This window comes from Alternaria hordeiaustralica, assembly GCF_023758085.1.
Source record: "Alternaria hordeiaustralica strain BMP 2776 chromosome Unknown scaffold_10, whole genome shotgun sequence".
Taxonomy (NCBI): Eukaryota; Fungi; Ascomycota; class Dothideomycetes; order Pleosporales; family Pleosporaceae; genus Alternaria; species Alternaria hordeiaustralica.
Window position 1 is genome coordinate 90,432 of NW_026056782.1, and position 12,959 is coordinate 103,390.

Sequence of the window (12,959 nt, forward strand, 5' to 3'; positions counted from 1 at the left end):
CGTGAGCGACGGCTGCTCTTCACCTACAACTCTGGCACGACGCTCGCCGAAGTTTACCTCGATCGCATCCTCACGACAGCAGCTACAGCGCTCGGGCCAGTGAACCAGCTTGTTCGTGCCACACGCACCCATCACCTGCAGCTAGACGGCGTCATTCCGGGCTGGAAGCTAGCTCCTACAGGCAATTGGCAGGTCCGAAGCACCAAACGCAACCTAGGCAGCTACATCGCAGCGGTGGACTGAGACAGCCAAACCTCAAACCTGGCGAGTCGTTCAGCTTCCTCACGACCTCCTCCCAAACCCAGCAGCAAGATGGCGCCCCCTCCCAAGCAGAGAAAGGTGGCCATTGTCGGCAGCAGAGCCGTCGGTACGTGGTTGCCCGAAGCTCGCGCAGCTTCACATGCAAGTACCAACAAACAGCATACTGACGCGAGGGTGCACAGGCAAGTCGAGTCTGACGGTGCAATTCGTCGACGGGCACTTTGTCGACAGCTACTACCCGACCATTGAGAATACTTTCAGCAAGATGATCAAGTACAAGAACCAGGACTATGCGACTGAGATCATCGATACGGCTGGCCAGGTACATGAGGTTTTCTTTTCCCCCGCGTCGCGAAGCTCAGCCCAGGTCGACGCCCCACCTGCGATGCTTCACACGCGTCTCTGCTGAGCATGCCATGCCGTGCACCTCAAGCTGTTTGTGAGCACCCGCTGACTCGGGTACCGCCTCCCAGGATGAATACAGCATTCTCAACTCCAAGCACTTTATCGGCATTCATGGCTACATGATTGTCTACTCGGTTGCCAACAAGCAGAGCTTTGAGATGGCGCGCATCATTCGCGATAAGATCCTGAACCACCTTGTGAGTCTGACATGTGACACGCTCCGCGCCACTGCCTAACCACCCCTCACACTAGGCCGTCGAATGGGTTCCTCTCGTCATCGTGGGCAATAAGTCTGACCTGCGTCCCGAACAACGCCAAGTCACGCCTGAAGACGGCAAAGCCCTCGCCGCCGAGTTCAAGTGCGCCCACACCGAAGCCAGCGCGCGCTACAACGAGAACGTACAAAAGGCTTTTGAGCTTATGATTGCGGAGGTGGAGCGGTCCCAGAACCCTGGTGAGCCCGCTGGCGGCAGCAAATGTACAGTCATGTAATTCCAAGATTCTTGACTGACATGAGCGCGTGTACCAGTCGGCGTGGACAAATACCCGGCTCTCCAGAAGGAGCGCGAGGACAAGGCGGAGAAGCGGCGGAACAGTGCGCACATGCTCAAGCACCCGTTTGACCATCTCACGAACGCGCTCAAGAAGAAGTAAGAGGAGGTATACTTTTGTTTGGTTGTTGTAGATGGCATAGACGGTGGCTGACTTGTCGCGATGATTCTTTTACGCGTTCTGGGTTTTCACTATCCTCATGGAAGGCAATAGTGTGTAATGGCGTAATGGTGTGAGCGGCGGTGTAATAGGCGTTATTATCTGGTATTCTGGGGTTCAAGCTGTTTGTCAATGACGATATTTCACGGCTGTAGTACTACGTATCACTTTACGTTACTTTCAACAATAGACGGTATACGTTCATGTCAGCTTGAAGTTGTGTACATGAATGTTCGTGTGGAGTTCTGAAGGTCACGCCGGGCCCTGCATTTCGACTCGACAGGCTTGCGATGCACCGACCACCACCCACCATTTCTACCCACAGACCTTACAGTATTAGGAAGCTCGAAGCTTTGACGGAAAAGCTACTGCTTTCAACGGCATTTCTGTCCAGCCTACTCGATTCGGCAGTTTGAGCTTTGATGCTCTGCAAGACGTGTTTTGTGTGCGATGCTTTCTGTAAACTTAGGTTTAGGAGGTGTAATCCATGTACAACATGCACAAATGTAGTCACAACACCACTGCATACGTCATTGATTCTACCTTCCCAATAAGGCAGTTTCGCATCCCGCCCATCGAGTGCAGCACTTTCAATCCGCGTGGTATCCCAGCCAAAGCAGAAAACGCCAAGCGTTCTGAACAGACTCGTCCTGATTCGCTCTAGTGCGGGTCGCTCAATCTAATCCCTGTCGCTGTTTGAGTAAGGTGCGGGACACTGATGAGTCCCGCGTTTTGTACATCTCTCGATACGAGCCTACTCACACCACACACGACGGAATTCTGCTTGTGATACGCAAGCTGAGAGACGGAAAGGATGCTCGATATGTACGTTGCCTCTTTTTTTTTGCGCGAGGAGAAGGTGGGGGTTGCTGGAATGCGCACGCGCTGAAGTTGGGCTTGGAGGGGCTGGAATTGGGGGAGTAGACATGGAGAGGGCGAGATTGGAGGTTGCGTTGGGGATATGAAGAGATATGGGCTGACATTCGCGTCCATACAGAAATGACTTCATCAAGGAGCGCGGCGGCGAGCCCGACGTATGTATTCCCCAACTTGCGCGACATGGAATGTTATTGCCATGCTAATGCTGCGACCAGAAAATCCGCGAGTCCCAGAAGAAGCGATGCGCGCCCGTAGAGATCGTCGACGAGATCATCGCAGACTTTGAAGGCAAGAGCGACTCCAAAAGTCTTGCCGGGAGGGTCACTAGAACTTACACTGGCTACAGACCACCGTCGCACACAATACGATGCCACCCAATTCGGCTCCAAAATAAACGCGGTCCAGAAGAACATTGGCGCCAAGAAGAAGGCGAAGGAAGACGCCTCCGAGCTGCTCGAGGAAAAGAAGAAGTTGGAGGCTGAGAAGAAGGAGAAGGAGGCTGAAGCTGCGGAGAAACTGGCCAAGCTGCTCACAAAGACGAAGACGGTCGGAAACTACGTGTACAAGGATGTTCCAGTTAGCGATAGCGAGGACAACAACGCGGTTCAGAAGACATGGGCTCCTGCGGACCGGAAAGCAGAGTTCAAGGCAGATGGCATCCCACATCACGGTGTACTTGCGCGGTTGAACGGATACGACCCGGAGAGAGGCACCAAGATTGTTGGGCACAGAGGATACTGCCTGACTGGATACGGTGTCTTCCTCAACCAAGCGCTCATCAACTACGGCCTTGAGTTCCTTGTAAGCGCGCAAAGCACCGAGTTCTACAGAACGCTATACTGACATGATGATTCCCCAGTTCAGCAAAGGCTTCACACCCAACCAACCGCCCTTCTTCATGCTGCGCGACCAGATGGCCAAGACCGCACAACTCTCCGATTTCGACGAGGAACTCTACAAGGTCACCGAGAGCAAGGACAAGCCAGAGACCGACAAGTACCTCATCGCCACCTCAGAACAACCCATCTCCGCCCTTCACTCCGAGGAATGGCTACACGACAAGGAGCTGCCCATAAAGTACGCCGGATACTCCACAAACTTCCGGAAAGAAGCTGGTTCGCACGGCAAAGACGCATGGGGAATCTTCCGGATACACCAGTTCGAAAAGGTTGAGCAGTTCCTCCTCACAAACCCCGAGAAGTCATGGGAAGCTTTCGACGAGATGCTAGCCAACTCTGAGGAGTTCTACCAGAGCCTAGGTCTGCCGTACCAGGTTGTTGCCATCGTTTCTGGTGCGCTGAACAACGCGGCTTCGATGAAGCGCGATCTTGAGGCCTGGTTCCCTGTCACAGGTGGTGGAGAGTACAAGGAGCTTGTTTCCATTTCCAACTGCACCGACTACCAAACTCGCGAGCTGGAGATTAGACATGGAATCAAGAAGTTGAACGCCACGAGGAAGGAGTATGTTCACGCGCTCAACGGTACTCGTAAGTTACTCCCGGCACCCCATCTTCTCGCTTGAGAAGGGATACAGGAAACTAATTTGTGTGTTGCAGTGTGCGCGACTGAGCGAACTCTTTGCTGTATCCTTGAGAACTACCAGACACCCGAGGGCTTCGTCGTTCCGGAGGTGCTAAGGAAATACATTCCGGGTCAGCCTGACTTCTTGCCTTTTGTCAAGGAGTGGAGGGCGCCCAAGGAACCTATTCCTGACAGGACGAAGTAGGTGGTTGTCGCGCTATGTGGTGACTGCGAGGATGCATTGGCGAACGGCACTACGCTGTGGGTTTCAAAAGGAAGAACTATACGAACGCTGAGTAATAGCCTTGGCGCGTAGTGAAGTAGTTCACGAACGAGATTACGAGAGCGCAACCCCACGTATCTTAGAGTGTTGAGGTGTCAATGTGATCTAAATGATACTCTACATCTCCAAAACGTCGCTTCTTAGACCCACATCCCTCCCCCCGCCACTCTCTACCCTCTATCACCGCCTCACTCCCCTTCCCCATCCCCCTCATCCACAAGCCTATTCTCCCAACTCCCCAACCACCTCCACCCCCGACACACCTTATCCAGCTCTCCCAGCGCTTTATCCACATCCCCATCCCCATCCCCGTCTTCCCCACCACCATCCGTCTTCCTTCCCTTAAACTCAACAAAGAAAACATAATGCCAATTCCGCACTCCACTCGGCCTCGTATTTATACTCGTCAGATTAATCCCATGACGTGAAAACACCGTCAGACAATTCGCCAACGCACCAGGATTGGAATGCTCGATGGTGAAGGTAACGAGTGATTTCCAGGTGTTTGCATTATTAGAGCTGGTTGATGGCGGTGGAGTTGGAGTTGTGGGTGTGGGTGTGGACGTAGATGGCATGGCATCATCATTTTTCCGGCGTATAACGAAGAATCTTGTGCTGTTACCCTTCTTATCGTTGATTTCCTTGGCAAGGACGTCCAGTCCGAATAGCTCTGCAGCGATCTCACTAGATAGTGCGGCGGACTCGCCGGTCTTGTCTTGACTCGCGATTTCCGCGGCTTTGCTCGTGGAACTCACGTCGTGCCTCTCAGCCGTCTTGAGGTACTTGGCCAGAAACTTCTTACACTGGCCCCAGGCCTGTGGGTGCGAGTAAAGTTTCTTGATGTGCGAGAAGTCGGTTCCATCTCTTCCATCTCTTCCATCTCCATCTCTTCCATCTCCATCTCTTCCATCTCCATCTCTTTCGCCAGTACTAGAAGCATTTGAATACCCCAACAAACAGTGCTTAACAGCCACATAAGCCTCTCCCGCAACAAGAATGTCAGGATACTTATTGTTTAGGTCGGCGAAGAGGTCGAGGGTAAAGACTACGCTGCCGTTTGAGCTGTTTTCAAAGGGCACGACGCCGCGGTATGCGGTGCCGGATTGGACGGCGGAGAAGACGTCTTCGATTGTTATGGAGGGGGTGAGGGTTACGGGTGGGGTTGTTGGTGAGGTTGGCGGGAAGGCGGAGAGGGCGGCCTGTCGGGGGTGGTGTTAGGATGGGGATGTGGGGGGTGGATGGTGAGAGGTTGATATTGATGGGGGATGAGGGAGAAAAGGGTGGCATGTTTTGTTTGTGACGAATGGAAGGATATATGGGAAAGTGGTTGTGACAAAAGACTGAACCAGTGACATTGTCTGTTCAAGCAGATGGCTAGATTAGAGTGGGGGAACCCAATCATGGCTATCATGCTCTTATAATTTGACTCACCTGATGTGTGTAGCTGCCCTCAGGACCTAGGAAGGCCACGATCGGTCTCTTCTCATCTGCCATGTTTGTGCGTGGTCCCTGAGATGTAGCGTATGAACACAGATAAATCACTGGATCTCGGAATGACGTCGGAACCCGGTATCGGCGCTAGTAAAAGCAAAGACTAACTTGTCATCCCCATGGGCGTGTTGCGCCCTAATGTTGGTCTTGAAATTGATCGAAAGGGTGGGGCCTTGTATACAGCACAAAACGTCACGCGCATCGTTATGAACATGGAATCTCATTTTCAAATCAATTTTATATTCAGCTGGAGTAGAGCGAGCGACAAGCTGACGCATATTGGGCGAGCAATCTGCCTGTCCTTCTTCCGTAAAGGACTACTTTTCAAGAGGTTCGCAATCGACAATTGACGGTAGCCATCCTTCTGGATCCCTATGCTTTCTAGTCCTTATTGTAGCTAAGTTAGAGCTTCTCAGACCGAGGTTTGAAGAGGTCGAGCCTAAATGAGGCTGCTGCCTCTCCATGCAAGCGAGAGCGGGTCGTGGTAAGACTGGTGCTGGTCGACCTTGTAAAAATTAGTCAATGGTTGCTGGGGGACGGATACTACTCGTACATTGCAAACCCTCCATAGGCACTCCCATCTTACAATCTGGAAAGGCGAAGTGTCGTTGCTTCGACTACTCCGGCCTTGATCTCGGACACGTCTTTTTGACTTTTCGCGCAGGTAGCGGACGTTCCGTCACTCGAAGCGAGTGGGGACGCTACCTCGCAGTCAGCGAGGGCGCACAACCGTCAATCATCGTAGAATTCATCTTCATCTTCGTCGAAGTCTTGCAGTTGCTCAAAGTTGAGCGCATAACGGAGGATGGCGCCGATACCACCAAAGCCCTTGACGAACTGGTTGCCCTCGGAAGAACGGTCGGAAACAAACTCCAGGTTGGCACCAAAGTCGCGGTACTTTTCGGCGAGCCACTCAAGCATAGAGCCTTGATCGATGACTTCCATCTCTTGGCCGGTTTCCTTGTCCATGAATATGCTTCGGTCCTCTTCTTGCTGCTTGGTGGTGTGGAGGATGATTTCCGCGCCCGCAGAGCTCTTGAGAACCCAGCGAGTGATCTCCAGGTTCTCAAAGACAATCAGAGTCTCAGCAGCACCAGCCTCCAGAGCCTTCAGGGTGTCGTCGATACCGTAACAGACCTTGCCGGAGTCCTTGGAGATGTGGTCAAAGTACTCGTTGATGAGCTTCTTCTCCTGAATGAACTTGACGTTGCTGAGGGTCTCGCCAGCCAACTCGATGGCCTGGTTGAAACCGTTCTCGCCTCCGTAGGACACGTCGACGACCTTGATGACCTTGGACTGCAGACGGTTATCGAAGAGATCGGACTGGTTGAGGTCGTTCTTGAAGTCGGCGGAACCAGCGAGAATAATACCGGCTACGTTGACCTTGTCGGCGGTGATGAAGTTCTGTACAGCCAGTTCGGCGACCTTGCGGACGTAGTTGTGGCGCTTCTCTTCACGGAGACGGGCGAAACGCAGAGCGGATTGACCACCACGGCCGTGCTTCTTGGGGAGATCGACGGAGAACCTGCACCGATTAGTGACCTGTATGCTAAAAGGTATTATTGGTCGCACTCACTTGTGGACAATCTCACGCGTGTTTCCTGACAGAGTGCCAAAGAGCGCACCGTTTCCGTCCATGATGATGAAGCCAAACTTCTGATCCGACTCGAGCAGCTCGCTCAGGGCCTCGGTATGGAATTTGTTGTCGCAAAGGTATAGCGACGTGTTGATGGGCTTGAAGGGCTCGAAGTCGATGTTGATCTTGCGCTCCTTGCCTTCTGCGGTGATAATTTCACCGCAGTAGACAACAAGGCCATTGGGCGGGACCTTTGAGTAGAGCTTGAGGCGCTGCTGGGTCGAGGTAATGGCCGACAGGACGGAGAGACGGTTGACGCGCGACTTGATGTTGGAGGCGGTACCCTGGAAAATTAGTAACCGCGCCGTCGCAGGGTGTCCTGGTACTCACGAATTCTTCAGCCAACATCTTCGCGGCACGTGAAACCTGATCCTTGGGCGCTACACATGGTCAGTCTGCGGCATTTTGCTAGGTCGTCAGGTGTCACATACGGATGATGAGGGAAATCATGGATGTGCCATTTCCGCGGGCTGCTTCGAGACGCTTGATTAGCTTCTTGACCTTCCAGATCTCAATATTCTTTTCAGCCTCATTGGGCTGCTCATTCTTCCCGGACGACATGGTCGCGGCGGTGGTGTCGAGGTGAGGTAGTGGTGTTGGTGGGGTCGAGAGATTTTCTTGTTCGGCGAGGGGCAAGAACAAGCGACGTAGCTGCCGACTGGCGGCGGGAGGAGGGTGGAGAGCGCGGCCTGTGACTACTGCGCGCCTTGGCTACGTGAATGCGAAAGTCTTCAGGAGAGGCAAACGGCAGCCCACTCGGCTTATGTGAATTTATTTGTCCCTGACTGTGCCCATAAGGCAGCACAGTCACGGTAGGGCAGTCGACTGGGCGCTGACAGAGGCTCGCTTGCACGGCCACTCAGCGGGCGGCGGGCATGGAGAGCAGCAGCAGCGCATGTGCAGTAACCCGTTATCAGCGCGTGCCTTGGGTAGCTCCGGCTGGGGGCAGCTATGACGGCAGACCGGCGGGGCCGCATGAATCCCTCGTGATAGCCATCTTGACGTTCTGCGTCTTTCTATGGCAAAAGTGCCTCGCTCGGCGCTTCTTTATATAATCAGGACGGTCATGGATAGCGGCTATCACCCGCAATCCACCAGGCGCAATCTCATCCCGACGATAGCCAGCTATCGACTCAAGTAGCTCCCGCCTCCCTGCAGGGTTTGAATCAACAGTTTTAGACGATATATCGCCTGGCCTGCCCCATACGTTCTTCTTGGTCGCGCCTGCTCCATCTGTCGTGACGCCCTGACGTACTCACCATGGATAACAGAGGGAAGCAGCCATCCGCCTGGAGCGCCTACGACTCCAACCGCCCATCCATCGACTCGGACACGGAGAGCCATGTGCAGTGGGACGAGCTCTCGAGGCGGCCCAGCGGAGAGAGCAATGCCGGGAGGTGGACTGGCACCGCGGGAGAGCTGCGCAGGCGGAGGTGAGCATATCGCGCCGCTCGCGTGACACGGCAGCTAACAGAAAGCAGGTCTTCCGTAGGACAGCAGATTAGCGCACTGGGCGAAGTTGGAGGCGTTAACAGTATCAACAACTTTGCGCGATCGTGGCAGCGTGCGGCAGGCTTCTTCGAGATCACCCCCGTGCGCCCTTCCTTCCGCGTCGAGACAGACGACGAAGACGGCGACGACACAGAGGAGTCCGACTTCTCGCGCAGCGGACTGCCCACGCCAGTACCCGACCAGCGATCCGCCCTGCGACAGGCCTTCCAGAATGAGGGCAGACGCGCATCCGACAATGCCATCACAGACGAAGAGAATGGCGCGACCGAGCGGAGCCAGCTGCTGCCCAACGGCGTCGAACAGCGCCTGAGAGGGAGAGGGTCGAGCATTTTCCAGATCGAACCTTCGCTATCGTCACCCTTCGGCGCGAGCTATGGCACGGGATACGGCAGTCTGAGTTCGCGCGTCAACGAGTCGTCCATGCGCCATGCCGGCCGACTCTTCACAGAGCAACAGATGAAGGGCGTTGGGGAGCCAGAACAGGAACGAGAGCCACTTCTGGTCAAGCAAGTCGAAGAGGACGGACACATCATAAACGTGGTCGTTGGCCAATCCACACTTCCCCAGACAATCTTCAACTCCGTCAACGTTCTGGTCGGCGTTGGACTGCTCACATTGCCACTTGCGCTCAAGTACTCTGGATGGCTGATAGGCATGGTTTTCCTAGCGTGGTCTGCCATAGTAACCGGCTACACTGCAAAGCTACTTGCTAAGTGCCTTGATGTCGATGGTTCCCTTATCACCTTTGCTGATCTTGCGTACGTCTCTTTTGGAACAAAAGCGCGGGTAGCCACCAGTATTCTATTCTCTTTGGAGTTGCTAGCAGCATGCGTAGCACTGGTCGTGCTTTTCGCTGACAGCATGGACGCTCTCATCCCCGGTTGGGACGTTTTCCAGTGGAAGATTGTCTGTGGGCTGATCTTGATACCATTGAGCTTCTTACCCCTCCGCTTTTTGTCATTCACATCTATCTTGGGTGTAATGTCTTGCTTCGGAAGTGAGTTAACAACTATCTGCATCATATATGTCAACTAACATATAATAGTCACCCTCGCTATCTGGGTCGATGGACTTGCCAAACCCGACGCTCCCGGCTCCATCCGCCAGCCCATGACTCAATACCTGTTCCCCGACAACTGGATGACCGTGCCACTCTCGATTGGTCTACTCATGTCTCCTTGGGGTGGCCACTCTGTTTTCCCAAACATCTACCGCGACATGCGACACCCATACAAGTACAGGAAGGCCGTCAATGTCACCTACATCTTCACCTACTTGATCGATGTCGGTATGGCTTGCGCTGGTATCCTCATGTTCGGAGACGGTGTCAAAGAAGAAGTGACGAGCAACATCTTCCTCACCAAAGGCTTTCCTCAAGGCATATCCGTTTTCATCGCCATCTGCATTGCCATCATTCCGTTGACCAAGATCCCGCTCAACGCACGCCCCATCGTCAGCACCTTGGAAGTCCTCTTCGGTCTGGACACGCGCTCTCTGGCCATGTCCTCGTCCATTGACGGCATGAGCGGACTCACTCGAGGAGCGCTCAAGATCACCCTTCGTATCGTTACCATCGTCATATTCGTCATCATCGCAATCGTATTTCCTTCATTCGACCGCATCATGACACTCCTCGGCAGTGTCGCCTGCTTTAGCATTTGCATCATCCTACCCTTGGCGTTCCACTTGGAATTGTTTGGAAAAGAGATATCCAGTGGGGAGAAGACGATGAACTGGGTGTTGATCGTCGTCAGCACTATTATGGCTATCATCAGCACTGTTTTTGCATGCCTGCCCAAAGAGATGATTGGGGCTTAGGAACGAAAGTATGGAGATCATGACGATGTCGGAATGATTATAGTTGTCTGGTAATGTGTTTGTTTAGTAAAAGTTTGATATCCGGGTGGTAATAGGCATGGCGTTCTTGTGCATTTGGAGGGTTGTTCTCGATATGAAATATTATTTTGCATAGCATCAAGTGAGTTTGAGGTCTGCATTCTCCCAATGTGCTTCTTGAGTGGTGGCCCAAATCGAGGCTAGATTGCACTCCACTTTGCTCTTTCTCCTTTCACTGATGGTCTTTGCCGCTTAGACTAACTTGACTTTATCGCCTAGTTCTGTCTCTCAACATACACTCTTGATTAGCCGAGGGCATTCGTTCATCGCAAGTTCCGCTCCATGAGGTTTCCACTGTTGTCGGCGGCTTCTACCCTGGCCATTGTTATCACATTCGCCCATTGCGATACTACCTTCACCTCCAAGACCAACGTCACCTTTACCAACGAAAATCACTTCGATGTCCGAGCCGACGACGACCCATGGACACTGTCTGTCGCCCGCGGTGCCAAACTCCTCCAAGGCATGAAGGCCAGCGACGCCGAAGCTGCCACTCTCTACAATCTAGGCACCACTGCCGAAAGCCCATTCGACGGCGATCTAATCGACAAACTACGCGAATGGGGCTACAACGATGCGACCGACGCTCTCGCCAAACAAGCAGACCCGGAATGCAATTTCGACAGCCAGAACGGGCATATGCTGAAGAAAGCCTTTGGCGATCTAGGCATTGGGACAAAGAGCAAGAGCCAAGGCGGCCGAAACCAATGTTTCCTCATCGAGCATTTCGACAGTCCGGCTGTGAAGAAGGGTGACGATGGCAAGATGCCCGCCAAAGCCGACCAACGGTACGACGTCTGCGAAAAAGAATACCGCGTCACGAATGCGGAGCACACTCTTGGCGTCAACGCAGGAGCCGGCGCTGTATACGCCATCCAACTTTCTTCCGCCGCAAAAGCTGCACGCCGTCTATGGAAACGCGCTCCCCTTGCCGAGGAACTCCCAGCTATACGCAGCGTCTCCGACATCGCATGGGCGTTCTGGAATCGCGTGCATACCGATGCGGAGAGTCTGCAAAATATCAAGTACCTGTTTGTCACAATGATCATCAACAAAGAAACAAACCAGCATGTCAAGCGTGCGCTGGGCACCCTGTCACCGCCGAAAGAGGATGCGGAAGGCTGGCCAGGACATGACTTCAGCCTGGAGACGGACGCGGGAAAAGCGCTGCTAGGAAGTCCTGTTGGAAGGTGGGCTGGTTACTTCCTTATGCAGCATAAGAGACAGTTGGGTGGTAACAAATACATCTCAAAGGTAAGAGTGTTCAAGTCGGAGAAAGAGGGTAGTTGGCCGTACTTTTTATTCTATGTTGATGGCGCCACAGCGTCTGCTGCGAGCGACGAGGGGATTATGGATCTGGCTGGGAAACCCAGCGAGCCTCGAGTAGTACGAAAGAGTGAGGATGGAAGGCGTATTGTTCGCGAGCATGTTGTGAGAATGAAGCTGTGAAAGCCATGAAGGTGGGCGTCAAGCGTTGCTTTCAGCCATATTCATCGAACCTTTTGTCAGTACAGCACTCGTAAATACATACCGACTCAAACCAACGCATGAACAAACGTGGAGAATCCAATGTCGTCTTCAAAGGAAACTCAGTGTAACAACAGCGATGGTGGAATACCCCAAGGCTGACTAACGCGCATCGGCCCCATCCGCGGCTGAACCTCCGATGCGCAAAGCTTCAAGTACGTCAATCCAGACAAAAACTACAGCCCGCACTTGCAACCAGCCACACCGTCTTCGTCCTCCACCCGAATAACCTCCCGATACATACCGGCGCAGTCTCGCGACCACACATACACACAAGAGAACAAGATGGACTCCCTAGGTGGTGGCGGTTTCGGCAATGCCGACTTGAGCAAGCTGTCCGACCGCGACAAGCAGGAACTGCAGCAATTCGCTATGAATGAGGGACAGAAGGCTAGGATCCAATCTTGTATGTTTTCGCATTCTCTTAGAAGCTTTCTTGGGGTGCATTGGCTCCGTGTGTCATGGCTTCACATCCTCCCTCTGTGGATACAACAGCCCACAATACCGTGCACCCAAGCACCTCCCAATTCCCACTCCCATAAGTACCCATTCGCTAACTCAACTCCTCCAAATAGCGATACACTCCCTCACCGACACATGTTTCCGCAAATGCATCCCCGCGGGCACCGTCAAGGCGGGCAAATTGGACAAGTACGAGGAGCCGTGCATGAGGCAGTGTGTGGATCGGTTCTTGGATGCGAATATGGTTGTGCTGAGGGAGTTGGAGAGGTTGAGGGGATAGATGGGGTACAAGAGAAGAGAGGGGAGGGGTGAGACGGGAGTGTATGATAATGAGACTTGATGATCTGTACAACACTGCATGGCGGGAAGCGTTGG

General features: G+C 53.4%; 6 protein-coding genes across 6 annotated transcripts; 4 read left to right on the top strand and 2 right to left on the bottom strand.

Annotated features, from left to right (window-relative positions):
* Positions 1–312: 312 nt before the first annotated feature.
* On the top strand, positions 313–1,320 carry RHB1 (GTP-binding protein; the record flags this gene model as incomplete). Its single annotated transcript, XM_049388250.1, has 5 exons — positions 313–367; positions 444–583; positions 735–863; positions 919–1,144; positions 1,196–1,320. The coding sequence occupies 5 exons, from the start codon at positions 313–315 to the stop codon at positions 1,318–1,320; spliced, it is 675 nt and encodes a 224-aa protein (XP_049243795.1).
* Positions 1,321–2,191: 871 nt separating this feature from the next.
* On the top strand, positions 2,192–3,982 carry J4E84_005656 (uncharacterized protein; the record flags this gene model as incomplete). Its single annotated transcript, XM_049388251.1, has 6 exons — positions 2,192–2,202; positions 2,375–2,411; positions 2,472–2,544; positions 2,603–3,057; positions 3,116–3,743; positions 3,813–3,982. 6 exons carry the CDS (start codon positions 2,192–2,194, stop codon positions 3,980–3,982), a joined length of 1,374 nt encoding a protein of 457 aa, XP_049243796.1.
* Positions 3,983–4,248: 266 nt separating this feature from the next.
* J4E84_005657 (uncharacterized protein) lies at positions 4,249–5,554 on the bottom strand (the record flags this gene model as incomplete). The annotated part of the gene is made up of 2 exons (XM_049388252.1): positions 4,249–5,259; positions 5,492–5,554. 2 exons carry the CDS (start codon positions 5,552–5,554, stop codon positions 4,249–4,251), a joined length of 1,074 nt encoding a protein of 357 aa, XP_049243797.1.
* A 729-nt stretch (positions 5,555–6,283) lies between these two features.
* Positions 6,284–7,748, bottom strand: SU2 (Eukaryotic peptide chain release factor subunit 1; the record flags this gene model as incomplete). The annotated part of the gene is made up of 4 exons (XM_049388253.1): positions 6,284–7,076; positions 7,128–7,471; positions 7,518–7,567; positions 7,619–7,748. The coding sequence occupies 4 exons, from the start codon at positions 7,746–7,748 to the stop codon at positions 6,284–6,286; spliced, it is 1,317 nt and encodes a 438-aa protein (XP_049243798.1).
* A 699-nt stretch (positions 7,749–8,447) lies between these two features.
* On the top strand, positions 8,448–10,517 carry J4E84_005659 (uncharacterized protein; the record flags this gene model as incomplete). Its single annotated transcript, XM_049388254.1, has 3 exons — positions 8,448–8,620; positions 8,669–9,696; positions 9,745–10,517. The coding sequence occupies 3 exons, from the start codon at positions 8,448–8,450 to the stop codon at positions 10,515–10,517; spliced, it is 1,974 nt and encodes a 657-aa protein (XP_049243799.1).
* Positions 10,518–10,877: 360 nt separating this feature from the next.
* J4E84_005660 (uncharacterized protein) lies at positions 10,878–12,864 on the top strand (the record flags this gene model as incomplete). Its single annotated transcript, XM_049388255.1, has 3 exons — positions 10,878–11,991; positions 12,292–12,528; positions 12,698–12,864. 3 exons carry the CDS (start codon positions 10,878–10,880, stop codon positions 12,862–12,864), a joined length of 1,518 nt encoding a protein of 505 aa, XP_049243800.1.
* Between the last annotated feature and the right edge of the window lie 95 nt (positions 12,865–12,959).